The sequence below is a fragment of the Pelodiscus sinensis genome, chromosome 20 (assembly GCF_052426305.1).
Source record: "Pelodiscus sinensis isolate ZL-2025 chromosome 20, ASM5242630v1, whole genome shotgun sequence".
NCBI classification, from domain to species: domain Eukaryota; kingdom Metazoa; phylum Chordata; order Testudines; family Trionychidae; genus Pelodiscus; species Pelodiscus sinensis.
Genome location: NC_143071.1, coordinates 16,213,454 through 16,229,774, shown reverse-complemented (window position 1 = coordinate 16,229,774; position 16,321 = coordinate 16,213,454). Strand labels below are relative to the sequence as shown.

At 44.2% G+C, this 16,321-nt stretch overlaps 1 protein-coding gene across 6 annotated transcripts in view; it reads left to right on the top strand.

Annotated features, from left to right (window-relative positions):
* The window catches only part of CACNA1G (calcium voltage-gated channel subunit alpha1 G), a 333,864-nt gene that overhangs the window by 290,422 nt on the left and 27,121 nt on the right, over positions 1–16,321 (top strand). For 4 of the 6 annotated variants that reach the window (XM_089771891.1, XM_089771890.1, XM_089771887.1 and 1 more), the window contains exons 25-27: positions 2,138–2,188; positions 9,130–9,281; positions 14,596–14,705. In XM_089771891.1, coding sequence (XP_089628017.1) covers positions 2,138–2,188; positions 9,130–9,281; positions 14,596–14,705 — 313 coding nt within the window. The remainder of the gene's footprint in view (positions 1–2,137; positions 2,189–9,129; positions 9,282–14,595; positions 14,706–16,321) is intronic. The other 2 variants (XM_089771889.1, XM_089771888.1) reach the window with 1 other exon arrangement.

Below are 16,321 nucleotides of genomic sequence, written 5' to 3'. Positions count from 1 at the left end.
CATGTGCTTTGCTTTAAGCATGTGCTTAAATCCTGTTGATTTCTATGGTATTTAAGTACAATGCATAGGTGGTGTTCCAAATAGGATGCTTTTCCAAATCAGGGCTGATGGCCCCCATCCTGAAGCAAGAGTGGCATGGCCAGAGCTCTGCAGCTGTACAGTGCCCTGTTGCCTGCACTGCAGGATCTGGGCCTCAACAAGGAATATACTAATATCCTGGATACATTCTAGCATCTCCAGATTCCTACTCAGAACCATGGATCAACCAAAGAAGAAACTGTGCCTCAATTCCTTTCTGATGCTACAATGAACCCAGTGAACTTTGGGAAATTGAACCAATATGGCTCTTCACCCAGTGTAGATGCAATTAATAAAACTCATAGCTCTGGATCTTACCAGTTAGTGTCAATTAAATGGGATACAGGTGTTACAGAAAAGGATTTTTTTCCCTCCAAATAATGAATATGTATAGAAAGTGTAACCCACACTTTCTGGGTATGGTGCACTGTCCCATGTAGTGGCACTTAGACCACTTACACAGGAAAGAATGAGTGTGCTCTACAGCCTTAGCTAACAGCCAACTCATGCACTAAGCTCCCAAGGGCCTAGGTTTGGTTCCGCTTGTCAGCATTACAAAAGCTCTTTAGAGTAGTCTGAATTCCCAGACACAATTGCTAAAGGACAGCTGATTCCTTGGAACAGAGTGTGACATGCTGGATGCAAATGTCCTTTTGGAATGGTTTGGTTTTGGAAGGAAAATTATCTAAATTTCATTAGAATAAATATACATATAGATATTATGAATGACCTTGCTCATCATCCAAAAAGAAAAAAGATGACTCGGGAAATGTGGATATTTGCATTCGGGTCTGTAAAATGTCTGATTAAAGAGGCAATCGCCAGATCGTCTACTGAGGAACAGAATATTGCGGAGTGCTAAGCCTCCTTCAGCAAGACAGACACGGAGCCTTGCAAAGAGCTTTAGAACAAAGCTTTTCTCAGTTCACATTCAACGAAACGTTAGTTATGACTGAGTAGGTCCAGTTTTGCTCTCAATGACAAATAGATGTCATTGACTTGCTTTTCAGTCTGAAGCTGTACTTGGCCTGCCACTTCAGATAAGGGGCCCAGTTCTACCTTCCATTGCAGTCACTGGGTTTCCTTTATCTCAAAGTTGGCCTTGTCATTGGTTTTTGTTATTGCTGTTGTTGCTAATAGTAATTTAACCCAGAGGGTTCTCAACCTTTTTCTTTCTGAGGTCCCCGCATCATGCCATAAAAACTCCATGGTCCACTTGTGCAACAGGTGTTTTCTGCACATGAAAGCCAGGGCTGGCATGAGGGGGTAGCAATCAGGACAGTTGCCCAAGGCCCTGCCCCACACAGATCCCCATGAAGCTAAGTTGCTCAAGCATTGGTTTCAGCCATGGGTAGCTGGGCCTGAGCACCCTAGGCTTAAGCCCTTTGCAGTGAGACTTTGGCTTTCCCCTGGGGCCCAGCAAGTCTAATGCTGGCCCTGCTGGGTGGACCCCCCCAAAACCTGCTCATGGCCCCCATAGGGCCCTGGACTCCCAGTTGAGAATCACAGGTTTAACCAACAGCATGGTCATTTTCTTTTTAAATGCAAGGCTACTCCCAGTGCTGCATCTGACAAAGAAAAACGTAGGGCCGACAAGTGCAGTGCTTGCATGCCAGATGCAGAAGCTAGCTGTGGCGTATGCCGGGTTGAAAGCAACAGATTGTGCTTGTCCTCTGTGAGGGTGAAATTCTGCCAAGGCTTTTGCACAAGTCCTCCTCAAATCTTCTCCTGAGGTTGTACGCTGGGAGGAGTTTCCCCCTTTAAAAATGTAAGAGCAAGTTCTCTCAGTTAAATTGCTGCAACCTGATTGAGTCCACTTGTGTAAGTGGGAGGAGCCATGTGGCCCTTAGCTTTACACTCAGACCCCGTACCAGAATGGGCAGGAATACCAGATTCCACTCACCAGAAAGGTATCTAGGAGAGAACATTACAAGACATCTCCGTGCTGGAGCCAGTCCAGAGCTGGCTAGGTGAAGGGAGAACTGTAGAAGCTGTTGAAGGGGAATGGAACTCTTGCCGCGGGACCTGCCAGATGATTAATGTCGTTTCGTTCTTTTAGATCTAATGCTGGATGATGTAATAATGGAGAGCTCAGCCAGTGCAGTGCAAGGTACTGGGATTCTTAACGTCTCGTCTCACTTGAACGGCAATGCTGTGTAACTAACGGCTGGCCAGTGCTGCTGTGAGGCATCCCACTAAACTGTGTGTGTGGTGGAAGTCTTGTTTGCTTACTTCATGGCACACGTCTATCATGTGGACCTGGCAGGTCTGCAGACCTGAGTCAAACCAGGCACTTGCAAATCTTAATTTACAACTTTTATCTGTTTTTTTTCTGCTTGTTTTTTAAACCATTTTTCCACTTTTCATCCAAACGTTGTTGGAGTTTTTGTTTTTTATTTGGTGTATTGTGGTGGTTTTTTTTTTTTTTTTTTTTTTAAGGCTAGTGACTGGAGTTTGAGATGGGTCCTGTGTTGCCCACATTCGCTTTGTAGCCAGAAACCTTTAGGAGTTTCTGAACATCTTGTCGTGGTGTCTCTGGAAGCCAAATGACTCAGCTACAGTAGGAAACCAGCTTGTTGCAGGGCAAGGATTACAATCAGAGAACACCAGCTAACCTCAGAGTGCAACCCAGCGCCTGTGCGTAGGGCTAGTACGTAGCACTAAAGCTGGAAGTGGGACAATGGCCCCAAGGTGGCAATTTGCATAGGAGCAGATTTGATCTTCCATGCTGTCAAACTCGTGGCCTCAGGAAGTCCCCTGCTTGCTGAGTGCAGCTGACCAGGGGCAGATAGAGATGACAGCAGGGCATTTGCCCCTTGTGGCCCCGTGGGTGGAGCACAAGGTTCTTCACACCAGCTGAGAGCTCTGTGCAAATACATTAAGGAGATATATATTTGCCATATATGGACAAATTCTTGATTGTGCATTTCACGGACCTTCCCCCATCTGGCAGAGCACAGCTGTGTGAAGTAAGGTGTAGGAAGGTCACTCACTGAATTCTGGGCTTTGGCTATGGGATGCCACTGAATGGCTTCGCAGAGGGTCCCTGAACTTGTTTGAACAGGCCCTGATATCTCTACTAACACTGCAGTAAAAAGAATGGGGGGTAGTAATGTTATTTCTACACCAATGGGGCTCTGAGTCAATAAAGATCAGCCATTAACTTCATCTGGAGCAGAGACGAGCTGGGGGCAGGAACTGTGAAGTTAGCACCTTTAGTCCCATTGCAATTTCCCTGCTAGAGCTAGTGGATACTTTTCAAATTTTAATAATTTTTTAAATCAAAATTTCAGATGTAAAGAGGTGGAAAACATTTTCTTGGTTTCTAACCCGTTCTAGTCACATCACAGGCCTGTCTTCAGAAATAATTGTTCAGCTTCACTGTTATTATCTACAATCTGATCTTGTATGTCAGGTGAAACAAACGTCAGAGCCTGGAACAAGAAGGGTGAGCTTTGGAAGTGCTAAAAATCTAATCGCACCTTCTCCTGTCTACTTAACTCACTTCTCCCCCTTTCGTTCACTACTCACCAGAACAGGGATTAAGCTGCAGATCTTTTCTCTGGTTTGTTTGGTTTTGGTTTTGGTTTTTTCAGAAGAAACAGCTTTGAGCTGAGCTGAGCAGTAATTCTTTTTAAAATCATGAATTGTTAAAAATCTGAGTTTGAATAATTAAAGAATTATTAATATTGAAATTAAATGCATAAGTGCATTCAAGGAAAATTGCATATCCATAAAGCTGTTCCAGTTATAGGACAGCCCAGTTTGAGACAGTGAGCCCTGATCCTGCTGTATTCAGTCAGGCAATACTCTCATGGAAAATCCATCTTGCTGCTCATTCACTGGAGAGAAATAATTCAGGCAAAAGAAGCATCCTAATCTTCTTCTTCTAAAATCCTGGCTGAAAATTATCCAATATGCTTTAATAAACTTAAATATCCTCAACCTTGCCATTCCATTTTTTTTAATTCCCTTGCCTTCATCCCTCTCTGTTATTGTTAGACAAACCCTCCACCCTTGAATTAGACATCAATGTGTGGGGAAGGATTGAAGGAGCAGGTTGGTTTTGGTTTTGGTTTAATTTGGTTGTCTGACCATCTTCATCACATCAGACCTCTGCCGGTCACCCAGCACGTCACCTAGCATTTTGTTTGTTTTGTTTAATGCGTCGATCTCATTCCAAAACTGGCCGTTATCCAATGCAGACTCAGAAAGAAACATATAGCTTACCTTCAAAAGTGTGTGGTTGTCGGATCCGTTCTTTGTATTTCCTTTTGCTGTCTTTTATTGGAACCAGTATTATTGTATGTGCTGTGCTACTCTTCGGTCATCAAAGGGAGAGAATAGAAAGTCCTCTTTCAGAATCTCTGTGTGATGCTAGGGAATCAATAATGATACTGCACCAGTCAAACCTTCTGTAGCGTGATGAGAAATCCAAAGCTGCGGACCCCAAAACGTCCCTATGTCTTTGCATTCTACAAAGGGCTTCCTTTATGTGAAGATGAGATGTGGTACTGTGTGTCTGTGCTTTTTCTGGTGTCTAGTGGATATTGTTATTTTTTTGGATCTACATTCTATCACAGATGGAAACTTCTCAGTGGGAATAATTTGTCATTTTCCATTTTGCTTTAAAAATGCCATTCAGTGTGATAAAAATTGAATAAAACAATGTGTTTAAATGTAAAAGTTCCTTCAGTGCAAAACATTTTAAACCTAATGCTCTCGGTACAGTTTGTAAATCCAGCTGCTTAATGTGCTCAAAGTTCTCTATTTTCCTACTCATCTCCCCAAATAAATGCAAACCTCTACACAGACAGGCATTCCTTAATGGAATTATACATCCCCATATGAATTCCGGCTTCTACTGGTTGTGCAGTGGAGCACAGTTCTACCCTGAAAAGCATCCCTGGAAAAATGGCAACTTTCTACTCTCCAGTGATGAATTCAGAGTCCAACCTGGTCTTGCTGCCTTTTATTTCCTCTTGCCCTGCTGAGTGAACACAGCTAGTAGAAAGGGAGATGGTTTCTCATCTGGCTCCTGCATCTTCAACAGAATTGTGTGTAGAATTCCAAATAGACAGTCTTCATTGTTGAGGCTATGCAAGCCGGAGAGAATGGAACTTGACTTTCAGTTGGTGGTTAGGAAAAAATCACTTTTGTTTGTCAATGGAGCACGTGAGTCACTGATAGACAATAAGGATCATAGAATCATAGAACCATAGAGCTGGAAGAGACCTCAGAAGGTCATCAAGTCCAGCCCCCTGCTCTAGGCAGGACCAATCCCAATTAAATCAACCCAGCCAGGGCTTTGTCAAGCCAAAACTTAAAAACCTCTAGGGATGGAGACACCACTACTTCCCTAGGTAACCCATCCCAGTGCTTCACCACTCTCCTAGTGAAATAGATTTTCCTAATATCCAACCTGGACCTCTCCCACCACAACTTGAGACCATTGCTCCTTGTTCTGCCATCTGTCACTACTGAGAACAGCCTTTCTCCATCCTCTTTGGAGCCTCCCTTCAGGAAGTTGAAGGCTGCTATCAAATCCCCCCTCACTCTTCGCTTCTGCAGACTAAACAGACCCAACTCCCTCAGCCTCTCCTCGTAGGTCATATGCTCCAGCCCCCTAATCATTTTGGTTGCCCTCCGCTGGATTACAATGCGTCCACATCCTTTTTGTAGTGGGGGGCCCAGTACTGGACACAATACTCCAGATGTGGCCTCACCAGAGCCGAATAAAGGGGAATAATCACATCTCTGGATCTGCTGGCAGTGCTCCTCTTAATGCAACCTAATATGCCATTAGCCTTCCTGGCTACAAGGGCACACTGCTGACTCATATCCAGCTTCTCATCCACTGTAACCCCCAGGTCCTTTTTTGCAGAACTACTACTTAGCTGGTTGGTCTCCACCTGATCACTGAATTCCAGAATCACTCTCCAGAGGGAAGCAATGCTATAGTAGTTACTTGATACAAGAACAATTTAGTTAATATCCAGCATTATGAGATACCATACACCATTGGGCTCATTGGCTTCACTTCCTGGCACTTGTTAAAGCAGTCCTTTGTAACAATGACTCCATTGCATGGTGCATATTTCACCATAGGATCCCTGATCAGGAAACTGCTTGGATGAGGACCGCTAGAAACAATAAACTAAAACCAAGTGTCCACCATGTTGGGCAGCTGTAGCAATGGCCTGAGCTGCTCATCAGGCTGGAGAATCCTTTCCCAGGATTAATAAGAAAATGGGTCTTATGACTAGATTGCCCAACCTCCATTGTTTCAATTGATATTTCCAATTTAATTGTATCTAAATATTTGAGATTATTCCTTCTCCTTTCCCCATTCTTCACCCAGCCACAACCAAAGCAGCTTGATTTAGAACCTGTTTATCTGCCAGATATTTTGTTGTGGGCTTTTGCTGTACCTCGCATCCTCTTGCAGTCTTATTCTGCCATTTCTTTTCTCTTTCTTTAACTCTCTGTATGCCAGGAAGGGAGCTAACCTTTCCAGGAATGACCTAGACTAATCTGGAGCTCTTGTTGTTCTTGACACAGTGTATTGTAACAGTACAGTAATGTGGTGTTGTGTTAGTTGTGAGGTTCACCACCTGGGAGCTTAACAGATGTCTGTATTTCCCAAGATGTTGGTATTGTTTAGATTTCTTTCTGCAATGAATATGAATAACACTGTTTGATAGGGGGCACGGAATTTACACCTGGAAAGAATCAGTCTGTCTAACTGATCTGCAGTATGGCTTCCTTCTATCACCAGCAAGAAGAGCAACTGCTTGGTTCAAAAAGTTCCCTGCCTACCTAGATACAGTAGCTATTAATTTGTAGCCCGCAGACAGCATGGTATATTTGTGTGTGGTTCATTTCAAGATAATATCTGTGTTCTGCTAATATGCATGACCAGCATGTTGAGAAAGGGAAACAAGTGGTGGTATGATTTATAAACAGGATTGAGAAAACCTCTATTAATAAAGCTACTGGCAGAAGGATAAAATACTTATGATCTGTAAATTAGCAGTGGAGCAGATGTCGGTGATACTGACTTTCAAATTCAGTCAGAAAAAGCATTTGACTTTAAAAAGTCTAGGGTTATGTTCTCTAAAAGGTAAAAAGAAACTAATATTTTGGGGAAGATTTGGCAACCCTGTTTATAAGGCTGTTACTAGTCCAGGTGCAGGATCTCTGCACAGGTAACATTTTACAATCTTGCTGTAAATCCCAGCTATATTCTAAGTGCTGCAGTGCTGTTCAGAGGGATTTGGAATTACCTGCCAATCAAAGTTAAAACGTTTGAATTCCAGTATAATTATTCACAAGTAAATCTATGGCAAGAAGAGGCAGAAACGTTGACATTTTTCCTTTTTGAATGTGAATTATGCAGAAACCTAAAAGAAATCAGTGATCAAATTATGATGGTATTTCTTTTTGAAATTATAACCTAGTTCATAACTAGGCCCTATTCCTAACGTAATTGTATTCAAACATTTTAGTTGATTTTTTACTCATAATTTAACATAATGTGATCAAGATATCTTGACTTTATGGAGATTTATGCAGATTTAGAGATCCCTGACAAAAAGTCGGGTGAGTCAGCAAGCCACCGGTTTGGCTTTTGTTAAATGCTCAATAGATTCAGCATTAAAATTCATTTTATAGACCTTTTCATCTCTGTTTTGTTTTTGCGCTCCAGTACAGATCACCTTCAGCATTTCGCAAATCAAAAAGTGAATATTAATACTACCTTTTATTTTATGATATTGGAGCAGAATTTTGGGACTTCCAAACCCTTTCCGTATAAACTGCTACATGGTTTGTGTCTACTACTTAAGCTTTGAGGGAAAAGTCTGTCTCGATGATAAAAACAAAAATTCTGTGGGGTTTTCTGGGATTTCATGTCATGAAGCAAGGAGCATACAATGATGTTACATCTCTGGCTTTGGTTGCAGACTTATTGGCGATCTACAAACCAAATTATACTCCCAGAAAGACTTAAAATTGGTGTTCCCTCTAGCTAACTGATACCTATACTTCATGGCTGCATTATGCCCAAATTTCTATATGGAGTAATGTATCAAACCCCACATTTGTTCAATGAAGCTAAATATCGAGCCGTGTAATTCTCTCGGCTCAATAATTTTCATAACCAGTTGATCATCTAATTATGCGAATAATATTATTCACTGACATATTCAAGACAGTCTTTTCCACTTCAATCTGCATTATAATACCTTCTTGAAAATTGTGCTGAATTACATACTCAGCCTTGGCATTTTCTCATTAGAGATTAGGTGAGTAAATTAGTTTATCTCCTGAAACATTCAGGTCTGAAGAGTATGTATCATCCCCAATGCAACTGAACATGGAAGTAAGTCTAACAGTAAAATCTACAACTTGGTAATTGCGTTATAATGGAGGAAGATGATTTTCTAGACATTAAGGTGGACTGATCAGTTTTCCACTGTATTTATTCCATGTTTTTCAGAGCACTGAGAGCTGAAGTATCAAAATTTGTCTAACTCTAGAGTTGACTGCAAAGGAGATGAGATGAATTTATTGCAGCCTCTTCAAATAAGGCCAGTCAATGAAGGGCCTGTGTTCTCGAAGCCCTTCTCAATACCACTCTTGTGCAGTATCTGGTTGTCGAACTGGCTTTTCAGATACTGCTTTTCTCTATTTGCCCCTTTCGTTTCCCTAGCAAGTTAAAAAAGAGTTGGGATCTTTCATTTCTTAACAACAAAACAGTTCCTGGAACCCTCCGTAGTCCCCAACTATACTCACCTCATCCCTAGCATTGAAAGGCTGAGTATCATGCATGTTACATTAGAGATGTTTAAATGGATCCATGTTGTTAGTATCCTTGCTACATGTTAAGGCTGATAACATACCTCCCAAGAGGAAAAAAAGCAAAGCCTTATTGCAATCTATGTGGAAAGCATCAATTTTGGAGGTTGGAAAGGGAAGGTGAACTCACGTTTAAGAGACACAGAGTAATGAGCTGATCTGCCTCTCCCCTCTTCCCGACCCCCTTTTCAGAAGCACAGTGTAAACCCTACTATTCCGATTACTCTCGCTTCCGCCTCCTGATCCACCAGATGTGCACGAGCCATTACCTGGATTTGTTCATCACGGGAGTGATTGGCCTCAACGTGATCACCATGGCCATGGAACACTACCAGCAGCCAAAGGTACTGGGAGACAAGGAAGTAGGTGATTGCCAGTGATGGAGTAGTGAAAAGAAGTGGTCTCAGCTTTCACTAAATGCTAGAGATGAGCAGGGCCAGGGCTGGTTTGGGGATGTAATAGTGTAGTCAATTAACTAATTAATCGATAAGCAAAAGCTTATAGGTTAATGCTATAGACTACACACATTTCCCCCCTTTCCATCACCAGTAAATTTGTGAACAGGCTGGCCAAGAGCCCAGCTCAGTTCTGGCTTGTGCTGAGTCCAGGACTTACCCCATTGTGGCTCTACATTTAAAGTGTATTAGGATCCAGTGGGCAGGCAGCCCAGCTCAGTTCCAGTTTCTGCTGGGTCCAGGAGCTCAACCCCCCTCCACACCCTGGACAAGGACTGGTTTTTCAACTGGCTCCCCTTGTGGACCAGCTACCACCTGGCAACCTGCACTGCTGCCTCTGATATGGAGGCAGCAGCACAGAGTGGCAGGGGGCTCCTTAGGAGTGGGGCTGGAGCACACTGGCTGCTTGGCCTCGCCCCTGGGGACTATAGAATAGTTGAGTAACCAATAAGAATTCATGAGGTTAATCAACTATTCAGTTAACTGATATTTAACATCCTTAGGCTGGTTTAGTTTTACAGAAGTTATTTGGATGGTTTTGCATGATCAGCATTGGGCTGGCGCAGATCAAGGTGCCTTCAACCAGGTCCACTCTATGTAAGAAAGTTGACCTAAGTTCCGTAACTCCAGCTATGAGAATAGCGTAGTTCAAGTCAAAATACCTTACATTGAGTTTCTGTGGCATTCCCATTGCAGGAGGTTGACGGGAGAAACTCTCCCTTCAACTTTCCTTATTCTTTGAAACCCTGTGGAGTACCAAGGTCAATGGGGGCACCATCAGCAGCTGATTTAGTGTGTCCTTACTAGACCTGCTAAATCAAACCCTGGAAGATCAATCTATGGAGCGTCGATCTTGGGGTGAGTGTAGAGTCAGGAGCGGCCCGAGGCGAGCTGCCACAGCTGGCGCCCCAGGCGGAACACACGAACTGTGCTCCCGCCTGCATGGACGTAAATGGAGTGACATCATCATCGGGCACCCTGGGCATCCTGTGACGTCATCATCGGGCGCCGTAGAAGGCCCCCCCAGGCAACGGTCGAGTCAGCCTATATGGGCCGCCCCTGTGTAGAGTTGGTCTTAGCCAGTGAGAGGTTAGAGCAGAGGAGTGGGAATTGGAAATTCTGGACTCTATTCCCAGTTTTGCTGCTTGACCCCTTCACTAATCACTTAGGGTAGGTCTATATGACTGTCCAGTGGTTGGACTTGTAGACATGCTCAGGCTAGCTTTGATTGAGAGGTAGATGAAAACTAGCTCAAGTAACAACAGCAGTAAAGCTGTTTGGCAGTACGGGCAATGGATTGGGACAGATGCTTGAATATTCGCCCAGGAACTCAGGCGCGTGACTCTAGCCTGTGTACCCCTGCTGTTGTTACTGGAGCTGATAAAAAAGTTCTCTCTAAACTTCAGCTTCCCCATTTTTATTCACCCTTTATAAATACTCTTAAGAACACTTTTTAAAAAAAACACTACCTTTATGGGAAAAGTTTGGATGAAAATTCCTCTAGCCAGTTGCCAGTAATTTCTTTTTAAATCTTCTCTTTGACGAAGCGTTTCCATAGTAACGGTTAGCAAGAAGACTGCAATCTTTCTGGGTCAACATCTGAAATCTTTACTTGTGCAAATCCCCCACTGCTCATGTCTGCACTAGAAAAGCGGTGTGTTTGAACATACACGAGTTATACCTACAACCAGCTTGCCTATGCTGGGATTTTAACAGCATAACAAAGACTTATTAAAAACGCATCTTCTCTCCTGGTGGAAACATGGCCAATGGAAGATTTGCCTTGATGCCTACTCAGTACCTTCAGCAAACAGATGCATGTAGTGCCTGATTTTCAAAGGTACTGACTACCATTGACTTCAGTTTGAGTTACTGCTGCCCTGCCTTTCTGAAAATCAGACTCTTAATCTATTAAGTGCCATGCTCCTGTATCTTGGGCCCATTCCGATAATAATAAGAACAACCTGTCCTGGGAAGCTGAGTATCTTGCTCTGAAGAATGAGATGGAAATGGTGCTGCTGCTGTATAAATTGTACTTATTTTTATTAGTTCCTTTCAAAATGAATAAATGCAAATCACAATAAGGGTGAAATATTCTTTCAGGCTAGACAAGGCCTGCATGTCTAATGTAAATAATAAACAAAGAGGAAAAAAAGACAATATACCCAGATCATCATAAACTAGCCAAAAAATAAAAGGCACAGGCCAAATTTCCTTTTCCTTTGCAGGTCACCTTTAACTACGCTGGGAAGCACATGACATGATTCAGTCACTTTCTGATTAAATCAGTCATTAGCTAAGGAGCTTGCATTAGAATTACTCTAGGGCCTGTGCTTATTACAGTCATTTCACGGTGACACTCACTTGTATTATAAAAGCATTAGTCATATTTTTCCCTTAAGGAAAGTAAAATTCTTTATCTAAGGCTCCATTGTCCTACATGTACATAATAATGTAAGAATGAGAATAGTCATACGGCAGTGAATGGGATTACTTGCCTGATTAAAGTCATGCATGTGCTTCTGCACTTTGCTGAATCAGTGCCGGGGTGGTTAAACATCTCCAGGATAATAAATCAGATTCCAGATTGGATTTAAACAGATAAGTGTTCTGAAGAGCTTTATATCCAACATCATAATTCACCAGGATGGTGAACAGGGTTGGGAAGGGGACATGGAGAAGGGATTTTGTCAAAAGAACACCAGTCAAAATCCAGTTCATGTCGCTGCTGGATAATGGCCACTTTGCCGGCTGTGTTGCAGGATGGATAGAGGCATAAGCAGTTTGAACAGCTGTTGGTCACATTCTGCACTGGCAAGTTCCATTCTACCAGGGCAGTTTTGGCTGGCAGAATTAAACTCTTCTGCAGAGAACTGTTTAAGAGTGGGGGCAGCTTGCTTCCCCAAGGAGGGCTGCATTTCAGGGACGGGCAAAGGGGTTGCTCTGGATTGAAGTTTGGGGTCAACTGAGCCATGAAGCCACAGTCTGTAGTTGGGACGGGTGAGGGTTAGTACTGAGGGGCATTAGAAACGCCTCCTGGGAAGCACATTGGCTGCCTTTGAAGCAGGTACACTCTGCATCAGCAGGGAAGCTAGCTCTGCTTTGCATGTTCTCAAGGGACCCGTGACGGCACGGGACGTGGACAATCCTTGTTGACCAGTTAGATTCAGGAAGGTGGCACTCATGGGCACCACAGCCCCACAGAGTCATAGGGCTGTGGAACTATGGCAGTGCTCAGCCCCAGGAGAGGGGCACGATGTGGGAGAAAGGTCTTTACCCAGGGATGGTTCACAGTCATGGCACTAGCTTGCAAAACATCTTTGACAGGGACTGGATAATCAAAGATCTGCCGTGACTCATGTGGCTTTATGTGCCCCCTTGAGAACGAATCCAAATCTAGTCTCCCCTTTCCTATTACTTATCACTAAACCACGGGATGCCATTACCTCACCTACAGCTTTGTTCTTGAACTTTAATGACACGATCTTTCCCATCCCGGGCCGGGGATCTCTGTAAAATCTCTCCCACATCACCTCCTACTGTCCCATGCCTAGCTAGTACTGCTGTAGCTTTCAGCATTGAGAAATATGGTTCACGTTGCTTACACAGGAACGCCAAGATACTATTACTGCTGCCCTTTTGCCAGCATGACCTTCAGAATAATACCACCTCTACTGTTAGTTAGCGATCAGTGCCAGTAGGACACTTATGATTAGGGGCAAGGTTGTGAGGGGAAAGAAGTAGGGGATTCAATGCTGTCTTATGATTTATCCCAGAGGTGGGGAACCTCAGGCTTAGGGGCTGGATACAGCTCCCAGCTTGCCTGGGTCTGACCCCCGAGTCTCAACGCTCCCCCGCCCCGGAGCATTGGGGAGCCCACATGGGTATTCCAGCCTCCCTCCCCTATAACCCACTTGTGGAGCTGGAGCACACAAAATCTACTAGCCTGAGCCTAAGTTGGCTCTGGTGTGCAAAGGGAATGCGGGGAGCCTTTCTCCTTCTTACTCAGGGACCACGTTAGTGAGGGATTTTTTTATTTGCTTCTCACTTTTATTTGCTTCTCATTGGCTTCTCACCCCTGACTGATTTTTCTGTGGGTCAGCGACCCCCAACCCAAAAAAGGCTTCCACCCAGGCTTTATCCTTATCACATGCCTTTCTGTGAGCTCAAGTTGAAGAACTAGCTTCATGGTGACTTTCCTGGAGCTTCTACCAGGGTTTGTACGAACCTCCAGCCAGAGCGTGGCTCACACACGCTGGTGCTAGAGGGCAGATATGGTACAAAGTGCCTCAAACATACACTGTATTAGTGTAGTCCAGGTTACGTCTAGACTGCAGTGTTAAATTGGAAAAATATACGCAATTTGCATACTGCAAATTGCGTATCTTCTTCCGATTTACTTTTGAAAGAGGCTTTTCCAAAATTTGGTGCATATACACGGTGCCAAATTTCAGGGGAAAAAGTGCTCTTTTGACATATCCCTTATGCCTCGTAGAACAAGGTTTACAGGGATGGAGAAAGAGTGTCCGCTTTTTCAAAACATTTTTCGGAAAAGCGGACGCATTATTTGGATGCGGCATTGCTTTTCCAGACACCTCTGGTATCCCAGAAAAGCAATGGAGTCTAGACGTAGCGCCACACACCTTCTGGGTATCCTTCACTGTCCCATCTAGTAGCACCGAGACCACTTACAAAGAGAATAACGAGTCTGCTATAGCCTGAGCTGAGTGCCAGCTGGCTTTTAGCTCATGCAATAGAGGCTTATGCCCTAAACTCCAGAGGGCCCAAGTTCAATTCTGCCCATTGCCATTACACTAGCACACAAGTCCTTAGCACAACGGAGGCTGGGGATGCAGCAGTTGCTTGATGACTTACTCTCATGTAAATGGTCCCTAAATGTTTTTCAGACTCCATTGTTCCTAGCTTCAAGCAGTCTCAAGAGGGACTTGAGTAGTGCCTAGGCTTGGTGCAGGCTCTCTGCACCAGGGTGGATTGTGCAGGGGTTGTGCACCATTAGTCTCTGCACTTGCCTAAAGGCAGAGGCTTCTCCTTGCTAGTTCCTCCTGGGACTAAAGCGAGCAGGAAAAAAGACATTTGTGGGTCATTTTATTTCTTATTCGGTGCATCATTCCGGTGAAAACTGGATGGCAGCAAACCTGTCCCACAAAGTCAGCCGCTCATCTCCATTTTTTATCTGTTCCAGGTTCTTGATGAAGCACTGAAGATTTGCAATTACATCTTCACTGTCATCTTTGTCTTGGAATCTGTTTTCAAGCTGATTGCCTTTGGGTTTCGCCGGTTCTTCCAAGACAGGTAACAGAGATTAAATCCTGCACGTCTGTGACTGCAACAGGAGCTCAATAGAGGACGGGCCAAATGCAGGGGTGATGCAAGGAAGTGGGGAAAGCTGCACATTGGGACCCCGATGCTCTTCTCGCCGATCTCCATTTCACACCAGGGCAGCTTCAGCCACTTGCCACTCTCACTTCCTTTGCTGTAAGAGGAGAAGCGGATCCGGAGAATCCATGGACAAGTGGGAGGAAAAAGTGTAACTGGCATTCAGTGGCTGTGCGGAATGAGTACAACTTGTACAGGGCAGAGCTGGTTGTTTTTTCCCACTCTTATGATCCCAATGTAACATCAAGGACCTCAGTGGAGCTTCTCTTGATTTGTGCTGGAGCAGAATCAGGCCCTTTCCCTAGAGAAAACAAGGAGGGGCTTTTTTACTACACAGCACTGAACAGCAAATCAGAGCAAACTATTGCTTGGTGTACAGCTTGTGACAGCGCGCTGGGGGTTCCCCGTCTCCTGCACCCCGAAATGGCACAAACAGACTGCTCCAGCCAGTGGAATTGAGGGTGGTTTATTGCTCCTCCAGCACAGCGCAGCACAGATGTAATCTGGTTACAGGAACTGGGGCTAAGAGGCCTCAGTGCCCCCCCTTGAGATAGGGGAGTCCCAGCCCCCTCCCCAGCTCCTTATTCCCTGCCTTCCAGACCGGAACTAACTAACTTTCTTCCAGCCCTGCCCCCCAGCCAGGGCAGCATTCCACCTTCCTTTGTTCCTCTCCATGGGGGGTGTCTGGCCACTGGTTCAACCAGTTTGGCATTACCTCTGCCTAGTGAGGCTTTCCCTGCTGGGTCTTGCTCCAGACAGCAGGGGTCACCACATCCCAGCAAGTACCCCCACTACGTCACACAGCTACACTCTCTTGCTAACATATTTGTGCCTGATATGTATCTTACATCACTTGTGATTTTGGTCTTGAGTCTTCCTTGGGAACTGTCTAACCCTAACCCCATGTTCTTGTTGTAACATGAAATGAACTCTCCCTTTACCAAGACAGCTGGCATGACTCGCATTTCTTCCCATTGTGGACTGGCTAGAGCTGTCCTGGTGAGATCAACAGACCAGGAGGAACAGCAGACATTACCTCTATTGGTTGATGATGAGCTGTAAGAACACGTCTACACAGTATGGCTAAAGCCGAAACAAGCTACGCAACTTGAGCTACATCAATTGCGTAGCTTAAGTTGAAATAGCTTATTTCGGCTTTTGGCACAGTCTACACAGCAGGAAGTCCAAATTAGAGCATTCTTCCTCTCATTTTACAAGGAGTAAGGGAAGTCAGAGTTATAGGAGTTGGAGTAAGAAGTCCTCCAACTCAACATTATTTCAACATTATGTTGAAATAATTGCTTGCTGTGTAGATGCAGACTTTGTTATTTCAGAATAACATCAGTTATTTCGAAATAACGCTGCTGTGTAAACCTAGCCTAACTGAGTTAAGATCTTTATACATTTAATGTTGGCTTCCCATTGTACCTGGGTGGAGACAAAATTTATTTCCACAACCAAATCCATATCCACAAAAATGAGTCCTGGATATCTGCACTCACATCCAGAGATGTGGATACCCTCAGATATAA